Source organism: Rhincodon typus, chromosome 31 (genome assembly GCF_021869965.1).
Source record: "Rhincodon typus isolate 14 chromosome 31, sRhiTyp1.1, whole genome shotgun sequence".
Taxonomy (NCBI): Eukaryota; Metazoa; Chordata; class Chondrichthyes; order Orectolobiformes; family Rhincodontidae; genus Rhincodon; species Rhincodon typus.
Window position 1 is genome coordinate 25283424 of NC_063362.1, and position 20265 is coordinate 25303688.

Consider the following 20265-nt stretch of genomic DNA (forward strand, 5'->3'; position numbering starts at 1 on the left):
AAAAAAAAAGGAACGAGACTGTCGGCCAAAAATATAACCAGGAAAAGCATGTTCCTTCAAAAGTGTTTACTGGCGAGATACCTACATGTTGCAATTAAAAGAAAAACAGCTGAATTCCAGGAATTTTATTTCCTAGCTTGTCTGTTTCTGTTCTGTGGCAAATGAAGTGTAAATGGTCAAAAGTAAATGTTCTCTCAGACACAGGCACCGACCTGATGATAAATAACATTTCAACTTGTGAGTTGGACTCTCCTCTGACCGCCATCACCATCAGCCTTCCATCCCCCACCGCCCTCCCAAAGCTGCTTACTTGTCCGGTTTCCCTGGCAACAGGAGACGGAGACGACACTTGTTTGCTGATTGGATCTCGTCCTCTTTAATCCTGATCAGCCTCTGGAGGGCTCGGATCCAATCCTGGGCAACAATGAGGTTTAGGTTCTGGAGAATGGGACAGAGTAGAGTAAGCCACCTTGGTTGAGACGACTAGGTATTATCACAAAGATCCCATAAAGAAATCTAAACATAAGACATGCAAGTGTTCCCTTTTAAAAGGTCAAAAATCACAGAAGCAGGAAAGGGAGGGAGGGTCACATTTAACAAATCTCCATTTTCACCAAATCACTTTTCTCAGCACTTCATCCACATCAATGAACTTTGTCTGTCATTTGTTTGTGGTTTAGTTGCTCTTCAGGTGAAGAGATTTTCCTTCAAGTTATAATCCTATCGATCCCCCACCCCCAACAGAAGGCTCACTATTCAGATTTTGCTTTTGTGAACAACTGCTTAGATCTAATCCACCTAGGCTGGACACCATGGGACAATTTAGCATGGCCAACCTACCTAACCTGGACATCTTTGCATGATGGGAGGAAACTGGCACACCCAAAGGAAACCCATGCAGATGCGGGGAGAGTGTGCAAACTCCACACAGACAGTCGCCCGAGGGTGGAATTGAACCTGGGTCCCTGGCGCTGAGGCAGCAGTGCTAACCACTGAGCCACTGTGCCATATTAAGAGAGAATCTGCAATATTGCGCTGTGTTACCTGTGGAACATGAGAAAGGACTGTTACTTTTTCTTGAAACCATTATTTCAAATTAGATCATTGTTATTGCTATGGTCATGCAGGGGCAAAAAATGCCATGTGTATTGCAATGTGCTCAATAAGTGCTGGATGGAGAGATCAATTCAGGATGGGAGGGAGAAGATGTTAAGACAACAGTTATTCAGGAGATGGGTGTCAAACCAGTGGTGCTCTGATCCCTGAATCGTCGGAAATGATGGTAATCCTCACATCCTTTCATCTCTAAGGCAATGTGAGCTTCCTTCCTAGAAACATCCAAATCGGGCATTTTTAAAAAAAAAAACACATGACAGAATTGCACAGGACCCACCATGAGCTGGAGCAAATTGCTTCAGCATCTCCTGCCTGTCAATACAGTAAAAGTGCCACTTTAAGACTAAAAGGGTCCTCAATGATCATCCTTTAAGTACGCCTTTGCTGTTGTTATTTGGGCAAGTCTTAGGTCATCATCCATGTCGAGGGGTTGACCTCGTCACCCACAAACCATCAACAAATATTATCTTTGTAGAGAAGCCAAACTTTCTGGGATAGATGCACTGTGACACCTTCCAGTATCTCTTCCTCCGAGAGGCGACACGCATCCATCACTCACTGTCTCAAACAATCCTTACGATAAGATAGAAGGAGCCCTTCTGGTTGAGACAGACATCAGAGCGGAAATTTTTTTAAAAATGGCCACTGCTGCTTTTTTCCCAACCACTACAAAAAGATGCCCTGATCTTACACAGAAAAGAAAGCCAAAAGTGGTTTGGAAATTCAGAGTTGATGTTGTTGTTGGATGTTCAAGAGTTCAAGGGTCATACCTGGTAAGTGCCATGAAGTGTGCTAATGAGCTGCGATATCTGGTTCACAACAATAAGATCTTGTTGCAATTCCTGAAGCTCTTGGTAAAGCCGTGGAGGACCCATATAAATCTTGCCTGTGGAAGAAAAGCAAAATGAAATCAAGAGTGGAGTGTCCAGCAGTTTATGGAAAGCCTACACGAATGTCAGAACTCAAGTGCATCAACAAGTGAGGGTCTGTCCACACTATGCAATCTCACATACAATAGCCCATTCCTGAAGATATTAGTTCTGGATCACCTGCTGCGCTTAGGCTCCTTAACTAAATTTCCATTCTCCAGGGCAAATTTAACAAACTGTTGAAAATTTGGCCAATTTGGAAGGTGGATGGCTTCCATATTGGAATCTGTTGCGGTGGCATTTTTTTTTTTTTTAAATTTGTTCACAGCTATGTTTGTTCTAATTGCCCTAGAAAAAGGGGGTTTCTGAGCCGTCAACCTGAACCACTGCAGTTCTGGGGAATGTAGGAACATCCACAGTACTGCTGGGAAGGAGGTTGCAGGATTATGACGCAGCAACATTGAAGAAATGGTAATATAGTCAGGACGGTGTGTGGCTCGAAGGGGAAACTTGCAGTTGGTGGTGTTTTCATGTGTCTGCTGCCCTTGTCCTTCTTGGTGGTAGTGGTTATGGGTTGGAAGGCGCTATCTTAGGGCGTTTTGGGGAGTTCTGCAGTGCACCCTGCTGCTACTATGCATTGAAGGGAGTGAACTTTTTTCTTTATTCATTCACGGGATGAGGGCATCGCTGGCTCAGCAGCATTTAATACCCATCCCTAATTGCCCAGAGGGCAGTTAAGAGTCAACCACATTGCTATGGGTCTGGAGTCACATGCAGGCCAGACCAGGTAAGGATGGCAGTTTCCTTCCCTAAATGATATTAATGAACTAGATGGGTTTTTCCGACAATTGACAGTGGATTCACGGTCATTGTTAGTTTATTAATTCCAGATACTTATTGAATTCAAATTCCACCATCTGCCATGGCAGGATTCAAACCTGGGTCCCCAGAACATTGTCTGGGTCTCTGGATTAACAGTCCAGCAATAATACCACTCTGCCATCGCCTCCCAGAAGATTGAAGATTCTGGATGGGACACCAATCAAGTGGGTTGCTTTATCCTGGATGGTGTTGCGCTTCTTGACTGTTGCCATCCAGGCAAGTGGGGAGTACTCCATCACACTCCTGCTTGTGCCTTGTAGATGATGGACAGGCTTGAGGGAGCCTGATTGTTTCCTCAGAGCCCCAAAATTTTCTGGACTTCAAGTATTATCCAATTACCCTTCAAAAATTCTTGCTGAATCTCCATCCACCACCCCATGAGAGGCATTGCATTCCAGATCATTAAAAAAAAAAATCACTATTGACTGTTATTCTCTTGGCCAGTTTTTTTTTTGTAACCATGCAGTCACTTTTCCATTAATCTCACAGGCTTCAATTTTTTCAAGATGTCTATTGGGGGGAAATTTTGAATTTGGTAGATCTACAGCAAACCCAAAAACTTACTTGATAGAGAGGTCGAGGAGGTCTTTTTGCTCCCTGGATGCTGAAAGATAATTGTATCTTTGTTGTATCCTTTCCCCTCTAGGCCGACCTCCACTACCTGAACCTGCAGCAGTGGGGTGCTCCATTTCACAGTGTACTTCGGGCCGACAGGAACCAGGCTGCCAATGTCTGGCTGACTCCTAGAACAGAGGTTATGGAACAGGAATTAAATACTATTGCACAATCTTGTACTATTACCTAACCAGAAGTTAAACCTGGATAAATTCCAGCGTTGTTGTGCAGTAGAGTAAAAGAGGAGGAACACGGAATGCCAACTCCCAAATTGTCAGAAAAAGACAAATGGTGGGAAGCTATTTACCCATCAAGAACATCACACAGCCAAGACCAATTCAATATCCATTTGTCTTCACTTTCCAGCAGGGTTCACTGGGCTGTTCTGGACAACGGGGACAAGAATTAGTTAGTTCTTTTCCTCAGTTGAATTCAGGAACAATGGGATTGACTGTAAGAGTGGTAACATCCCTGCATCAGATATCAGACACCTCAGCACAGATTAGATTGCATCAATGACCTTCCAGCCTTGATGTGCAAATGCATCAATGACCTTCCAGCCTTGGTGTGCAAATGCATCAATGCACTGAGCCCAGTGGAAAAAGCCACGTCTAATACATTTCAACAAAAGCAGTTCAAAGGACGTATATGAAGAAGCATTTACAGCAATTCTGAAGTCTTGCATACATGTACGGAAAAGATACAGGAGAAGAAACGTGAAAGATATTTAAAAATAGTTATGAGTTCATCTCAATTTCAGACTGAGGTTTTGCTCCCTTACGGTACGGTAGTAGACCATTTTCAATGTAAATTCTGGGCTTGTCACGCATGCGTGCAAAGGACCCTTTTTCTGCAATAGCATGTTTCAGATCAGGTGCCACACAGCAAATATTATTTAAAGCTCCCTCTACATAAATCTCAAGTTCAGAAAAGAACATCACTGCTGCACTTTGTGATATTGCCACCCCAAATTACTAATCAGTGTCACATCAGAAACGATTCCCTGCCATGGGTCAACAGTCAGCGTCAATAACTAGGTTGACACTCAGTTCACTTCTATAGTTAACCACTAGAGGGACTTTTCATTCAACAAAATCTGGGCTGGACTTTAAGCTAGTGAGCAGAAGTGACTAAATCCCATGAAAGTGCATGGCACTAACTCACCAAAGGCTCCTTAGACAGTACTTTCTAAACTCACAACAGCTACCCTCTGGATGGACCGGGGCAGCAGATACATGGAAATGGCATCATCCACAAGTTCCCCTCCAAACCACATGCAATCCCAATTTGAAAACATACCACAGATCCTTCATTGTCACTCCTGTAAGAAACTACAGAGAGTTGCAAGCAAAGCCTAGTCCATCACTCAAACCAGCCAACCATTGACTTCTCGCTGCCTCCGGAAGGCAGCCAACATAATCCAAGACTCTTCCTACACTAATTATACTGTCTTCCAACCTCTTCCGTTGGGCAGAAGATACAAAAGCTTAAACACACATACCAAGAGATTCAAGAACAGCTTCTCCCCCGCTGTTTTTTTTCTGAATGAAAGTTCTTCAAATTTTAAATTTAATATTGATCTCGCTCTTTGTGTACCTTCTCTGCAGCCGTGACACGGTATTCCTCACTCTTTGCTCTATTACCCTAATGTACTTTGTATGGTCTTATCTGTCTGAACCGCATGCAAAACAAAAAAACTTTTCACTGTACCTACGTCCAGGTGACAATAATAAATCAAATCAAAATTCAGGGACGCCCTTCCTAAAAGCAGGGTGTTCTTCCTTTCATGGACTGCAACGATTCAAGAAAAAATTCACCACCTGATTCAGGACAATTAGCGAGCAGCAATAAATACTAACCAAGTCAGTGATGCCCACATCCCGTGCATAAATATTTTTTCAAAAAATACATTTACCCACCCTCCATTAGGAGGTCTATACCTAGTTGGCCTCAGGGCATCGTCATTTGTCTAACAATGGAATGTTCGCTGAGCAACTTTACTCACTATTTCTCTCCAGTGAGAGAAATCAAGGAAATTATTTTAAGAGACATGTTTATCTCAGGTCCCTAATGACAACTAAAAAAGTGTAGGATTTACAGTTTCACCTCGTATATAGCAGTAATAGAGCCCATTTTCAAAGATTTGCCATAATGTTAAGATTCTGCCAAGGCATAGGGACCAGGAAGCAAAAGCAACATAGGACAGCCATTTACCAATCGTATTTACATTGTACTATTTCCGAGACAGCAAGAAAAAGGGAGTGGGAATGGTAATTTGTTCGGACATCATCAGATCATAAATTGGACCCAGAAGGAAACGGAGTAGCCAGTTTAACAAGGATTGTATGTGAGGGTGAGTGGGAGGTAACACCAACAGCCTGGACTGGCAGCATTAGATACTTACTTTACATTGATGTTGGCACAGATGAGCAGATCGTTGAGCAGGAACAGACGGCGCTCCTTAGACTTGAGGATCTGCCCCTTCTCTCCATAAACCGTCTCGGTCAGAGTCTCACACAGGATCAGCTGCCGCTGGCCAGAACTTAGCAACTGCAACAGGATCAGAAGACACAGTGAAAAACTGTACGCACAGACAGGCTTTATGGTGGGAGGTTATAAACTAAATTAATAATGTGGATGGGAGCAGGTTACAATATCATTTTCATCAGGGCAGGCATCCAGGTGAAAGCCTTGCCTGTGCAGTGGACAAAGGCAATTTACAATTTAAAAAGGGCAATTTGCCAGGGGTTACGGTCTAAGAATATAGGGTAAGCCATTTAGGACGAGATGTGAAAAAATTTCTCACCCCCGCTCCGTGGAGTGGTGAGCCTATAGAATTCTCTGCCACAGAAAGAGGTCGAAACCAAAACATTGAATATTTTCAAGGGGTTAGATATCGTTCTTAGGGCCATAGGGATCAAAGGGTATGGGGAAAAAAATAGGAACACAGGATTGAGTAGGATAATCAGCCATGATTAGACTGAATAGCAGAAGAGTCTCAAAAAAAGGGCTGAATGGCCTACTCAGGCTCCCACTTTACATGATTCTATGATTTTATACAGCTCTTTCCTATTCTTCGTCCCATTGGCTGATCATGCAGTTGAGCCTTACAGATTTTCAAGTTGCCAGATTTAACACCAACCTCTTTGGAGTGTTAGACAAGTGAAACAGAGAGAATTAAAATCTATCAGCTTCTCATACCTGAGACCAGGATGATAAAGTGCATGTGGGTGAACCCAAAACTGGTTTCAGCAGTCATGCATCCCGTAGTTGAATAGCTACTGAGGTTCACTGCCTGCATTTCTGTTTGATGAATAGCTATTTGGACAATGCATTGGAGAGATTAGCCTGGGGTTGGTGGAACCGAACCCAGATATGTCACTGTACAGTGCATGAAGAATGGCGATTGCCAGCTCATAAATTAACCTGTCGTCAACAAAGCAGGTTGGTTAATTAATTAAAATCACTACACTGTTTAGCAGCCGCTAACACCCAGTAGGATTCAACACTTTTAGAACCAAACGTCATATACGAGTGTACACTTTTCATGGAAGTGTTGGGGGGGAAGCGGGGAGCATGGTGAGAGAGTTACACAGTGACAAATACTCTAATATTCAGAATGCACGAAGAACTGTGCTTAGTTTTTCCATAATACCTGTATATCATACATCATTTCAAAGCAATGCCTTCAAACTTAAGCAGTATTCAACATTTCCCAAACTTCCCTTTCCCCTAGATTTTAATAAAGTCTGTGCCATTTACACAAATGCCATCAAATTTGCTCATTACCCAAGAATCTAACTTTAGCCACATGTAAATAAATCCAATGCAGTCAAATTCAGCATTGTGTGAAGGCATTGTCACATTGTTATATTGTGTGCGCAGGATGTCAATTGCTCACTTATTAAACAATCAAATGTCAATACTGCAAGCTTATATTATTAAAATTGTTTTAATACTGTATTTTATGATGTAGCTGCTGGCCAGCCACTAACACTAGGTAGAGTTCAACCTTCTTTGAGCTTAATTTACATTTAGAAGAGGTATTGCATAATCTTAGAAAGGGCACCACTGTTCTACGCTCAGCAGTTTTCCTTGCACATTATGTTAATTACACCAGTCAAATTGCAGCACATGGCCACGCACAAAATGTCAGTTGGCTCGGAAAAGCTGCATCTCAGCTCATCTCATGGTGCAGTTGGTAAACGTGTTGACGCGCAGCTCAGTTACACAGAGGACGATCTGACACCCAGGACCAATCAGCACCAAGGCAGCTCACCTCTGTCAGCTCGGACAATGAAGCAACCAGCCGTATACTATCCACTGTTTAATATTTGCTGCCTTCTGTCCAAGTGAGCTTCCATTCTCCATGACAGGGATGCCTGCTAATGCCTACACACTGCCAATCTAACAACCTCCCGACGCATTATCAAGTGCCCTCACTTCTGACACAGAACGGCAATTAATTATGTATGAATTCATAGGAGGGCGAACACTGCCAGATTATGGACACCATTGCCAGGCAACTAACTTCTAATTTCATCCAGACTCCACATACACACACAGCAGGGGAATCACTGAATGAGGTATGGAAGTGGAAGTCACAATTTGTTTTCAGGGCACACAGGCGATTTGTTCACACGTACAGGCCGTTTATATTTGTGCACAGTCTGTACAGAGAAATCCTGGCTGATTACTCCCATCCTCTGCCTGAAAAATCACAAGCAGCAAGGCTACTGCCCTGCATGTATCCTAGCTCAAGGTAGACATCAAACTTAGCGTTACCACGATTGGTGTGACACTATACAACACTGGACGGGCAGTGAAATCACAGAACAGCTAATTAGAGGCTTTTAGTGTAAATGGACTCCAGACACAAAAGGCCAGTGTTTTTGCTATAGCCCCATTCAGATGGCCACTGAACGACTCAATCAAGGGGCAAAATGCTGTTCTTGAACTAAATTGCCTGCCTTGTGTAACAAAGTAAAATTTGGCGGTGAATGAAGTGTCTCTAATTTGCGGAATATTGCCAACCCAGATAATCAGCTGATATTCTGTGCTCAGATTCTAAATCGTTCAAATGGAATAAAAGTTCTCTGTGGAGGAACATGCTGCTACTTCCAATATTGCAGCAAATTTTGGCGGGGTGGGTGCGGGGAAACAGGGTGGAAGAGAGAGAGAGAGAGAGACACACAGACAGAACAGAAAAAGAAATAGGCAATCAATCATTCCAGGTACGTGTACATCAGGAATAGTCTGTAATAACAAAAGCAACTGCACAAAATATAATTTTCCAAATTTCTAAACCCTTTACCCTAGTTTCTAACAGCTTTACAACAGACAATCTACACTCTTAGGATCTGCTATTGAGCTCCTCTTCAGAGCTCAGCCAGTTAAAATAACAGACTTCCTATAGACAAAATTTAGAAGGCTAGCCTGAAGGAGGGATGATAAGTGGATAATTAAAAGAAATTGTTTGTAATTTATCCCAAGATCTTCCTTTCTCCTGCTATCTCCCCTTCACATTGCCTCTGTACCAAGAGAGGCTTGCATTTACATTGCTCCTTAATGACCAACGATGTCTGAAGAGCTTTACAGTCTGCAGCAATTTAAATACAAGAGACTGGGATAATTCCAAACAAATAACGTGATCATCCCACAGCCTCAGCTTCAGCTTCAACAGGACCGGCTGTTGGACATACACTGGTCAAGACACCCCGCTACTACTAAAATAATGTTGTGCAATTTTTTTTCAAAAACCCACCTAAAACCCGACAAGGTAAACTGGGAAAATCTGCTACTGGGTAAAACACCTGAAAACCAGTGGAGGATGTTTAACAGAATACAAAACCAGTTTATACCCGAGAGGGAAAGCTCCACTTCACAGATAAAATAGCCACAGACAACTGAAATGATAAGAGATAGTTAAGTGAAAGGGCTTATAGAAATGCAAAATAAAGCACAAATCCTGCTGAATGGGAAAGATGCAAAGACAAGCAAAGGGCCACAAAGCAGCTTATATGTACCTCTAAAAGGAATTGTGAAAGGATTCTTGCTGGGGACACCAAAACCAATAAGACATTTTCTAGTTACATAAAATGAAAAGCAGGTGGTCAGGAGCAATGTTGGCTCAATAAAGATTGTCAATGACTATGGGGAAATGGCAGACAGGTTAATGAATTACTTTGCCTCAGTAATTACAATAGAAAGCAGGACAGCTTGCCAGAAGTCCCGAGGAAACTTACAGTAGATTGAGAACAGGGACTGAATAAAACTAATGCAAGTAAAATGGCAGTAATTAGGAAACTCATGGAATTAAAGAGAGAAATCCCCAGGACCCAATGGTTTCCATTCCAGGGTGTTAAAGGAAATAGAGGAGCACATTGTAGATGCCCTAACTATAATCTTTTACAGCTTCTTAGATAAAGGGGTTATCCTTCTGGAAAGCTGCACGTCACTCCACTTTTCAAAGAACGGCAGAAGAGGAAAACTAGAAAATTACAGACCTGTCAGCCTAACATATGTGATAGGGAAATTGTTAGGAGTCTGTAATCAAGGATGGGTAACTGAAAACCTTAAAAATTCAGTTAATAAGGGAGAGCCAGTTTGGATACATGATGGGTAGGTCACACCTGACAAACCTCACCTAATTTCTTTTGAAGAGGTGACTAAGACAGTGGACAGGGGAATGTCTATTGAAGTTGTTTATATGGACTTCCAGAAGGCATTTGAAAAAAGTTCCACATAAGAAACTGTCAACTAAGCTAGACGCCCACTGAATTGAGGACAATTGTTGGCATGGCTGGGAAACTGGTTGAGTAGCAGGTGACAAATTAGGGATAACGGGTAGGTACTCAAATTGCAGGATGTGACACCTGTGGTGTACCACAAGGATCTGTGTTAGGGCCTCAATTATTCACATTTACAACAAATTGGACAATTGCATAGAAAGTTACATATCAACATGTGTTGACAACACAAAGTTAGGCAGCATTGTAGACAGTGTAGATGACAGCATAAAGTTACAAAGGACATATTGATAGACGAAATGAAAAGGTAAAACCGTGGTAGATGGAGTAAGCAAGTGAGGTCATCCACTTTGGACCAAAAATGATAGTTCAGGGTACATTCAAGGTGGTATGAAGTTAAATACAGCGGATTTTCAAAGAGACTTAGGGGTTTAGATGCACTGATCTTTAAAATGTCACAAACACGGGCATAAGATAATCAAGAAAGCTAATGGAATGCTGGCCTTTGTAATTGGAAGACTAGAGTACAGGGCTGCAGTTATACAAAATCCTGGTTAGAACTCACTTGGAGTATTGTGAGCAGATCTGGACACCACACCTTAGGAGGGATGAATTGGCCTTGAAGGGAGTACAATGCAGGCTTATTAGAATGATACCTAGACATCAGGAATCAAGCCATGAGAGATTTTACAAATTTGTACTTTTTTCTTTAAAATTTAGAAAGTTAAAGTATGATCTGATTGAAACCTTGAAGATATTAAAAGGAAAAGACAGTTTCTCTTTATCTAGCCTATCTCTACAGGTTGGGGATTCTAGAACTAGGGGGCAAGGTGAGAGACTCAGGGCCACATCATTCAGGAGGGATACTAGGAAGCACTTCTATACACAAAGGGGAGGAACAGTTTGGAAATCTAGCACAAATGGCAGTGAATGCTGGTTCACTTGTTAACTTTAAATCTGAGATAGAGAAATACTTGTACAGCAAAGGTATTAAGGGGTATGGGCCAAAAACAGGTACATGAAGTTGGCCACAGATCAGCCATGATCCCATTGAATGGTGGCCTCGGTCTAACATCTCAGGCAAAAATTGCTCTCTCCAATAGTACAGCAAACTTGCAGCAATGCTTTGGTCTAAAATGGTGTTTACTGTGGGTAGGATACTGAAGCTGGGGAACTCAGGCATTTATTAAAAAAAAACAATTACACAACAGGTGATGCTGGAGGTCTTAAAACGTATAAAAGGTTGATAAATCCCCGAGACCTGATCGTGTATATCCCAGAACACTGGTAGATGATTGTGGGGCATCTTGCAGAGATATTTGTATTATCAATAATCACGGGTGAGGTGTTGGAAGACTGAAGGGTGGTTAACGTTGTGCCATTGCTTAAGAAAGGCTGCAAGGAAAAACCAGGGAACTACAGACCAGTGAGTCTGACATCAGTGGTGGGTAAGGTGTTGGAGGAGATTCCGAGAGATAGGATCAACATACATTTGGAAAGGTAAGCACTGATTCGAGATAGTCAGGATGGCTTTGTGTATGGGAAATTATGTCTCACAAATTTGATTCAGCTTTTTGAAAAGGCTACCAAGAAGATAGATGAAGGCAGACTGGTAGATGTTGTCTACATGGACTTTAGCAAGGCCTTCAACAGGGTCTCTCATGGTAAACTGGTTAGTATGGTTAGATTACATGAGATCAGGGAGAGATAGCCAATTGGAAACAAACTTGGTTTGATGGTAGAAGACAGAGGGTGGTAATAGAAGGTTGTTATTCTGACTGGAGGCCTATGACCAGCTGTGTTTCGCAAGGATTGGTTCAGAGCCCACTGTTGTTTGTCATTTATATAAATGATTTGGATGAGAATATAGGAGGCATGGTTAGTAAGTCTGTGGACAGTGAAAAAGGTTTTCTAAGATTATATAGAGATCTTGATCTGATGGACCAATAGGCCAAGAAGTGGCAGATGGAGTTTAATTTAGATAACAGCTGGAAGCTGTTTGCATTGACTCAGGACCTCAGAATTCAAGCAAGATACAATCCCATGTGCCTGTAATACAACAAATCATTCAAGGATTCCATTAAAACATGTACTCATCATTGAGATGGTTACAGTACTGGCAAATTACAACTCTCATTTTCTTTCTAATTTATCCCTTACCGATGTCTGTCATTATGTGAAAGTGGGGATTATAATCAAAGAAGATTGGGCTCAAATAATTGACATTAACTATATTATCTTTTATATTTACTGAAATTATGGTATTAATAAATTGTTAACTTCTGTTTTAAGTTGTAAATTTGGTGTCAGATATCTGCTATTCTTAAAGTGTGATTACGAGCAATTTTTAGGGCCATCAAACGTTTTAATTTCACTATGTTGCAAATCTAGTGTTAGCGACTGTCACTTTGTCTAGTTTGCAAATATTTTCATAACAGTGTAGACCTGGAGGACTGTCCACAATTTGTTTCACTATTAACATGGATTGTGTGGTAGAGACGCGACTGACCGATGGTTACATGAGTTTACATAAAGCCAGTTAGGTCACCAATGTTTCTGACCTTGTTGAGGTTGCGGTCTCCAGCACTCTTCGCCAGCTGCTGAATTTCTGCAATCTGATCCACCACCCGCTTCTGCTCATTGAGCTTCTCGGCCAGTGTTTCCAGCTCCGTCAGGGCAAGCTGCAAAGAAAGCCGGTCAGGATGGCCTTTTGGTGTATTCTTCAGCATGTCCTGGGACCAGCGGCATGGGCAGTCAGAATTAGAGTAGGCAAGAATACAACCATTAGCGTCCAAAAGTTAAAAGGCAGGTGAATGATTCAGATATATCTGTTCAACAGAACCTTGGTGAGGAATTACAGGAGAAATCAAGTCAAAAATCAAATGTAGAACAAAGGAATGGAAATGAGATTTCACAATTTCTTAAATGTTTAACGTCCGTGCACTCTCCAAGGGGAGGCAACGGCTTAATGGTATTTTTGCTGAACTGTTAATCCAAGAGACCCAGATAATGTTCTGGAGACCCAGGTTTGAATCCTGCCATGGCAGATGTTGGAATTTGAATTCAATATCTTTTTAAAAAATCTGGAATTGAGTCTAATGATCACCACAAAACTTTTTTTTTGGAAAAAACATCTGGCTCACTAACGCCCTTTAGGGAAGAAAACTGCCATCCAGACCCATAGTAATGTGGTTGACTCTTAACTGCCCTCTCGGATGGGCAATAAATACTGATCTAGCCAGCGACACCCTCCTCCCAAGAATGAATTTTAAAAACCCAGCTTTGTCGTGCTCATCCACCGGAAATAATGGCCCAAGGAACTATAATTATAGTCATAGAATCATCAAGACACTGGACTTCAAATTCATTGCATTTCATTTTCCCTGTAAAATATATCAATTCCTTTGGGTTCATATATGTAAACCTAGACTTGATGGGTTTTAAGTAGGTGGTAGATGGTAAGCCTCATTCTGTCTACATTTGAAGGTAACTACCCATAGTGCATCACCGTGCAATGGTGTTGAACCTAAAACCTTGTTTCTCGCTAATCTTGGATAGTTCTGGCCATCAGGAGCAAGAAGTCCAATTTTTCTCACTCTTGGTCGCCACTAACATCCCAAAGCTACAGCCATTGGTGAGTTCAAACTAACTCAGTGCAGACCAGAGATTCAGCTGCACACCCATGGAACAAGGCTGTGCAGGCCATGAATTTACACATTTAAACAGGACAGAGTTTTTTCACTATTTTAACCGAATTGATTAGAACGGAGGAGGAGATAGTCACAGTCGGGTTTAATTTGCCCTCACCTGAAGTAACAGAATAAACTGTGGGAATCGTTGGATTGGCTTCACCATCAACCCATAGAGTGTTATCCGGTCAGAGTTAGAGGCTTGCTTCCGCTGTGAAAGATCAGACAAACTCAGTAAGTCACCCGTTTGCCCACTTCCATTACGTATACCATTTGCCAAAATGTGTTCTCAACATATAGCACAAGTTTCCTGTTGGATCTTCTGCACTTCCAAAAGGCTACTTTACATATTAGCACTGGAAGGAAACATTGTGTAACATCAATATCGTGCTATATGTTCGAAGTTCCGAGGGCCATAATTGCAATCCCTGCCCAAAAACCAATTCTCCAAGATAGGAAGACAAAGGAAACGGAATCATATTTTCCACCTGGACTCTGCAGTTACGTGCAAGAGTAGCAAAGGGAAATAAACCAGAAGAACACAAGTTTTATTTTAGGAAAGCCACTTTCATTTCTGATACACAAAGGAATGCACAGGACCAGGAGATAATGCAGTCCACCTGACTTACCCTCTCAGTTTTAACAGCACATCTGAAGAGAGCCACAATACAATTAATTGCTTCTGTAAAAACGAACAGAATGCAACTGGAGCAGCTGAATTAGATATCACATTCTTTGGAAGATTAATATAGGACATGAAATGTTTAACAACTCGGCATTAATTCATTTAAATGAGCAATGGAACACTTGCACTTTCCAAACCAGCTGCTTTCTGTTACAATGAGACACAAAAGATTGGACTTGCTGCCCCCTAGTGGAATCAATTCCAAGGATTCCTCACCGATAGTATTTTAAATGGTACATTTGAACGTTTTAACAGAAACCTCACAGCATGTCAAAAAACCACAAATGGGGACATTTAATTTTTATAAAAGGAAGACAGTCACAACTCCTTTCCTTTCCAAAACAAAATAAATCAGAGATAGTAGGAACTGCAGATGCTGGAGAATCTGAGATAACAAGGTGTAGAGCTGGATGAACACAGCAGGCCAAGCAGCATCAGAGGAGCAGGAAAGCTGACGTTTCGGGCCTAGACCCTTCTTCAGAAAATCTTCAGAAGGGTCTAGGCCCGAAATGTCAGCTTTCCTGCTCGGCCTGCTGTGTTCATCCAGCTCTACACCTTGTTATCTCAAAACAAAATAAATTCTGCTTGTTTGTATCTGGTATGGCACCAAGCCACAGGGAACAGGTTTGAAGGACCATCTGTGATGAAGAAGCTGAACCTAGCCAAGTTTTAGCAAGAAGAGGTACAATAGATGGCTTCAATGGCCTTGAGACTAGATGGTGAGATGCTAGTGTTAAGTTAGTTGTATTGTTTAGGTGAAAGATCGACAGTGGAGGATATTAATTAGATATCTCGAGCACATATAAAAAGGGCCTGTGCATCAGAAATTATATTTTCAGCCAATTAGATATGTTTGCATCATAATGTTTGGCTTGGGTTCCCCTTTAAGGGGTTGTCAGTTTGTTAATTTAGTTAATGGTCTGTTTAGTTCTACACAAGAAGTGATAAAATGGATCCCTCCTCATTAGCCTGGCCACAGAATCTACTGACAGGTACAAGCAGTGGATGGTTGAGGGAGTGGCCATTCAGCCTCAGTGCCTGTCCCACTGCCATGGCTACATTTGAGTCCAGGTGTGCTAGGAAAGGAAGCAGGCGATTTCCACTGGCATTGCTTGAAGTTTCTGCGACCAGTGGGCACCGAGGGTCTGGAGTCAATTAGCAGCCTTGATAGCATTTCTATTCGGTAAGTGCTCTTTATAGTCTTCAGATTTTGCTACAGCGCCCTTGGCTGTTCCTTACTTAATTTGTCAATTTAACAATCTGCTTATTCATTAGTTTATTTGCTTCTTTAATATAGTTCAAAAGATAATTAAAAAGGGAGCTATCATTCCATGGCAGTCTAGTCATTCGGATTCCTCACTACCGTAGATTGGGTTCAATTCCGGGTTGAGGAAGCATAACCTACAGAAACAGACAAACTTGCCATTTTTACTGTAAGATCTCATCTGAAAATGCAGATTAATTGTTCTAAGTTATAAGTTATAATTAATTGATTCGTTTGGGATCAAATGAAATGAGTGATGGAAGATTAAGCAAGCTGAGAGAACAACATAATGTATCTGACAGCAATCACATTGTATCCATGTACCAGTATGCAATCATGACCTTTCGGGCATTAGAAATCAGAGAATCCCTACAGTGTGGAAGCAGGCTATTCGGCCCATCGAGTCCATAACAACCCTCCAAAGAGCATCCCTATCCTATCCCTGTAACCCTGCATTTCTCATGGCTAATCCTCCCAGCCTGCACAGTATGGGCAATTTAGCATGGCCAATCTACCTAACTTGATCATCTTCAGACTGTGGGAGGAAACCCACACAGACATGGGCAGAATGTGCAAACTCCACACAGACAGTTGCCCAAGGGTGGAATTGAACCGGGACCCTAGCACTGTGAGGCAGTAGTGTTAACCACTGAGCCACCATGCCACCCAAATCATTACATCTGTTCTATTAAAACTGAACCAATATAGAAAAGGATTGCTGAGATACTACTGGTGTGCATTAGGAGGTAGAGATATGAAATGCAGCATTCTCTGCATTGACCTATCAAGAAAAGGATGTGAGTGCAGTTCGATACTTCATCATCCATCTCGAATTTGTTTAACAGGAATTTGGAGGGGACAGCAAACATTAAACAGCTAGCCTCAGTTCATGCTCAAGATCAGTATCAGATGATCCCTTTGAGTATCTTTGTATGGCTCCCAAGAAAATTCATTTTTTTAAGTGAGAAAATATTGGGTTTTTTTTCATGTGTTTTCACATTTTTGACAGTCATTATACTCATGAGGAGTTGAACAAAACTACTTGCAAATTGGCTGAAAAGTACACAGGCAAAATGATCAACTACAGGGAAAGGAAGTCCCCCTTGTAGCTGAACTCACCTTCAGGAATTCCAGAAAAGCTGGTTTAGTCAGGCAAGCCTTCTTAATGAGTGCCATAGCATTGGTGAAGTTATTCACATAGTCACTATATACATCAAGCACCATTGACTTTGAGAACTGCAAGCAAACAAGAAAAAAGGTGTAAATTCCACAGAGTTGCAGCTGCAGGTTAGGATGGCAATTTGTAGTCAACATGAATAAAGTGCATTTCTTGTGCTGCTGTAAACCAAACCCTCAATAGTATTATGAACACCCAAGTGGTGCTTTAGGAAAGCATTGGACTCTCTCATCACAGCCAAGCCAGCTCACTTTGGCCCCAGGGAGTACACTGAACATGGGTGGGGATGTAAGAGACCGTAAAGATGCTCTTACTCACCGAAGCCACAAAGAGATCTCCAATTTTCTCCGAGACATCCCACTCAGCTACCCGTGAAGACAGGGCAATCTGAAACATCGAGTGGCACTGAAGAACTTCTTTCAGACGGTAAAAGACCACCCGCAGCTTCCTCATGCTCAACAACTTTGGCTCTGCTTCCAGCAATGGCTTCTTGTACTCCTGAGAGAAAGAGGAGGAAAAGTGTGACTGCTCAGAAACATTAAATTCTTTCAGTTAGGATAATACAGATTCGTCAGGGATTAGATTGTCAGTGTGTGTTCGACGGCTTGTGGTAAAGAAATGGAGCATTGTGGTCCCCAACTTGTGGCACTTATGATCCTTGATTCACAATATGTGACGAATTGCAATCAGAGTGTCATCCTTTCACTTTTGCTTGCTGCCCAGTTATGAAAGTCTGGTCATGTGGTGATAAGTTTGAGACAAGTACATCCTGGTGGCTTCAGAAGTTTATTCATTCAGGCAATGTGGGTATCACTGGCAAGACCAAGATTTATTGCCCATTCCAAATTGCCATGAAGGTGATGCTAAGCTATCTTCTTGCACCTTTGCAAGTCCAAGCTGTGCAGGTACATTTAGAATGTTGCATGATTCCTGAATAAACACAAGATATAATGATACAATAACAGCCCATTCAGCCCAACCTGTCCCGACCTCGGTTACTGCACAAAGCCTTTTACCAGAATTGCCACACGACCCTCACAAACATTGTTTGACAAAAGGTCTGTCTCTGAACAAAGTCATGTCGCTTCGTTTTGGTCTTTGTCCGTTAACGACATGGAATTTAAGCATGGCATATTAGAGAATTCCAAAATCTTACCTGCAATATCCGCTTTAAAGACTCAACATAACTCCGCTCGCTTTGCACAATAGAGCTCAAAATATGCCTTCGCACAATCTGTAAGGAAAGATGGACATACCACAAACCAATTTACAGTCAATGAAGGATCTTCCAAGAACCGTAAGTATCACACTACAATCGCCACACCAAGAAATTATGAGTGGTAAGGAGGAACTATGATAGAGGAATAGTGTAGCTGGTGGCAAAATCATAAAGTCAAAAAAAAAAGGAGGTAGAGAGAGAGAAACAGAACTCTGGCTTGACATCAGTTAACAGAGAAAACTAATGCAATCTATAATATCTATCGCATCTTAATGTGCTTAAAAAAAAACATTGTATGGTTGGCCAGCATCAGCATAGTTTATAAAAAGGGATATAGTGATCAACAGACACTTAAAATTTGAGTTTTTGAATATATGGTAGTAGAGTAGGTGAAGGGGAAATTAGTAGATGTAATCCATCAAGTTCCAAACAGCATTTGATGAAGTGCTACACAAAAGCATGACAGGCAAAACCAGGGTTCATGGAGTTAGAGGTAATATACCAGAATAGATACAGGACTGGTTAAAGGACAGGGAACAAAGAGTAGGCACGATTGGGGCATTTCCAACTTGACAGGTATGACAAGGGGAATGCTGCAAGGATCAGCTCTGGGGCCTCAACAACTTATAAAATCGATACTGACAACTTAGACAGAGAGAGTTATGAATCAGAGTTTCCTGACATTACAAAACTGGGTGGAAATGTAGGCTGGCAGGAGGACCTGAAGGTGGAAACAGACAGATTCAGTACCTGGGCAACAAGGTGTCAGATGGAGTATAATGTAGGGAATGTGTGAGGTTATTCAGTTGGGTCTTAAGAATGGCAGAACGTTCCTTCAAAGGGGATGAAATCCAGAAGTGTTGCTGTTCAGAGAGACTTGGGTACACTCTTAGAAAGAGCAGAGAAAGGTACAGCATGCAGGTACAGCAAGTAAGGGAAATTGCATGTTGGTCTTCATTGCAAAAGGATTGGAGTATAAGAATAAAGACACACTGCTACAATTGTACAGGACCTTGGCACGTTCACGTATGGAAATCTGCATTTTTGGTCTTCGCCTTTAAAAAAGGATATACTTGAGGCAGTACAGGTGAAGGTTCACAGGATGGCTCCCTGGGCTGAGGGGGTTGTCCTATCATGACAGACTTCGTAAATTGGGTCCATATTCTCTAGAGTTTAGAGGCAAAACAGCTGATCTCATTTAAACATTCATGTTTCTGAGGAGGCTTTAGTAAAGCAGATACTGAAGTTGTTCTTGCTGGCTGGAGAATTAAACACAGGGGCACAATCCCCGGATAAGAGGCAATCGTTTTGGACTAAGGAGTAATTTCTTCACTCAAAGGGCTGTGCGCCTTTGGAATCCTAACTTCAGTGGGTTTTGGATGCTGCCTCATTGGATACATCGAAGGCTGGAACAGTTAAGATCTTAGACGCTCAGGAAATCATGGATTACAAGAAGCAGGTGGGAAAGGGAAGCTGAAGCCACAGTTCAGCCATGATCATACTGAATCACACAGCAAGCACGATAGGTTGCATGGTCAATGCCTTTCTCCACTTTCTTGTGCTTTTTTGTCAAGGTTGTACAGATGGCCTATTGCTCAGATGAAACAAATATTGCAACCCTCAAAAGCAGATAAAGGCCCCTCCATCTCTGTAAGGGAACTGATGGTCTAGAGGTATTGTCGTTGGACTGTTATTCCAGAGACCCAGGTAATGTTCTGGAGACTGAGGCTCGAATCCTAGTACGGCAGATGGTGGAATGTGAATTCAACTTTTTAAAAATCTAGAATGAAGAGTCTAATGAAGACCGTGAATCCGTTGCCAATTGTCAGAAAAAACCCACCTGGTTCACTAATGTCCTTTAAGGAAGGAAACTGTCATCCTTACTTGATCTGACCTACATGTGACGCCAGACCCACAGCAATGTGGTTGACTCTGAACTGCCCTCTGGGCAATTAGGGATGGGCAATAAATGCTGCCTAGCCAGCGACGCCCTCATCCCA

The 20265-nt window shown here is 42.0% G+C and overlaps 1 protein-coding gene across 8 annotated transcripts in view; it reads right to left on the bottom strand.

Annotated features, from left to right (window-relative positions):
* Nucleotides 1-20265, bottom strand: part of LOC109918601 (rho guanine nucleotide exchange factor 10-like protein) — a 184708-nt gene that overhangs the window by 45444 nt on the left and 118999 nt on the right. For all 8 annotated transcript variants that reach the window (XM_048615132.1, XM_048615131.1, XM_048615133.1 and 5 more), the window contains 9 exons: nt 18203-18280; nt 17365-17544; nt 16989-17105; nt 14039-14131; nt 12793-12963; nt 5887-6032; nt 3432-3610; nt 1887-2002; nt 311-438 (listed from right to left, as the gene is read on the bottom strand). In XM_048615132.1, coding sequence (XP_048471089.1) covers nt 311-438; nt 1887-2002; nt 3432-3610; nt 5887-6032; nt 12793-12963; nt 14039-14131; nt 16989-17105; nt 17365-17544; nt 18203-18280 — 1208 coding nt within the window. The remainder of the gene's footprint in view (nt 1-310; nt 439-1886; nt 2003-3431; nt 3611-5886; nt 6033-12792; nt 12964-14038; nt 14132-16988; nt 17106-17364; nt 17545-18202; nt 18281-20265) is intronic.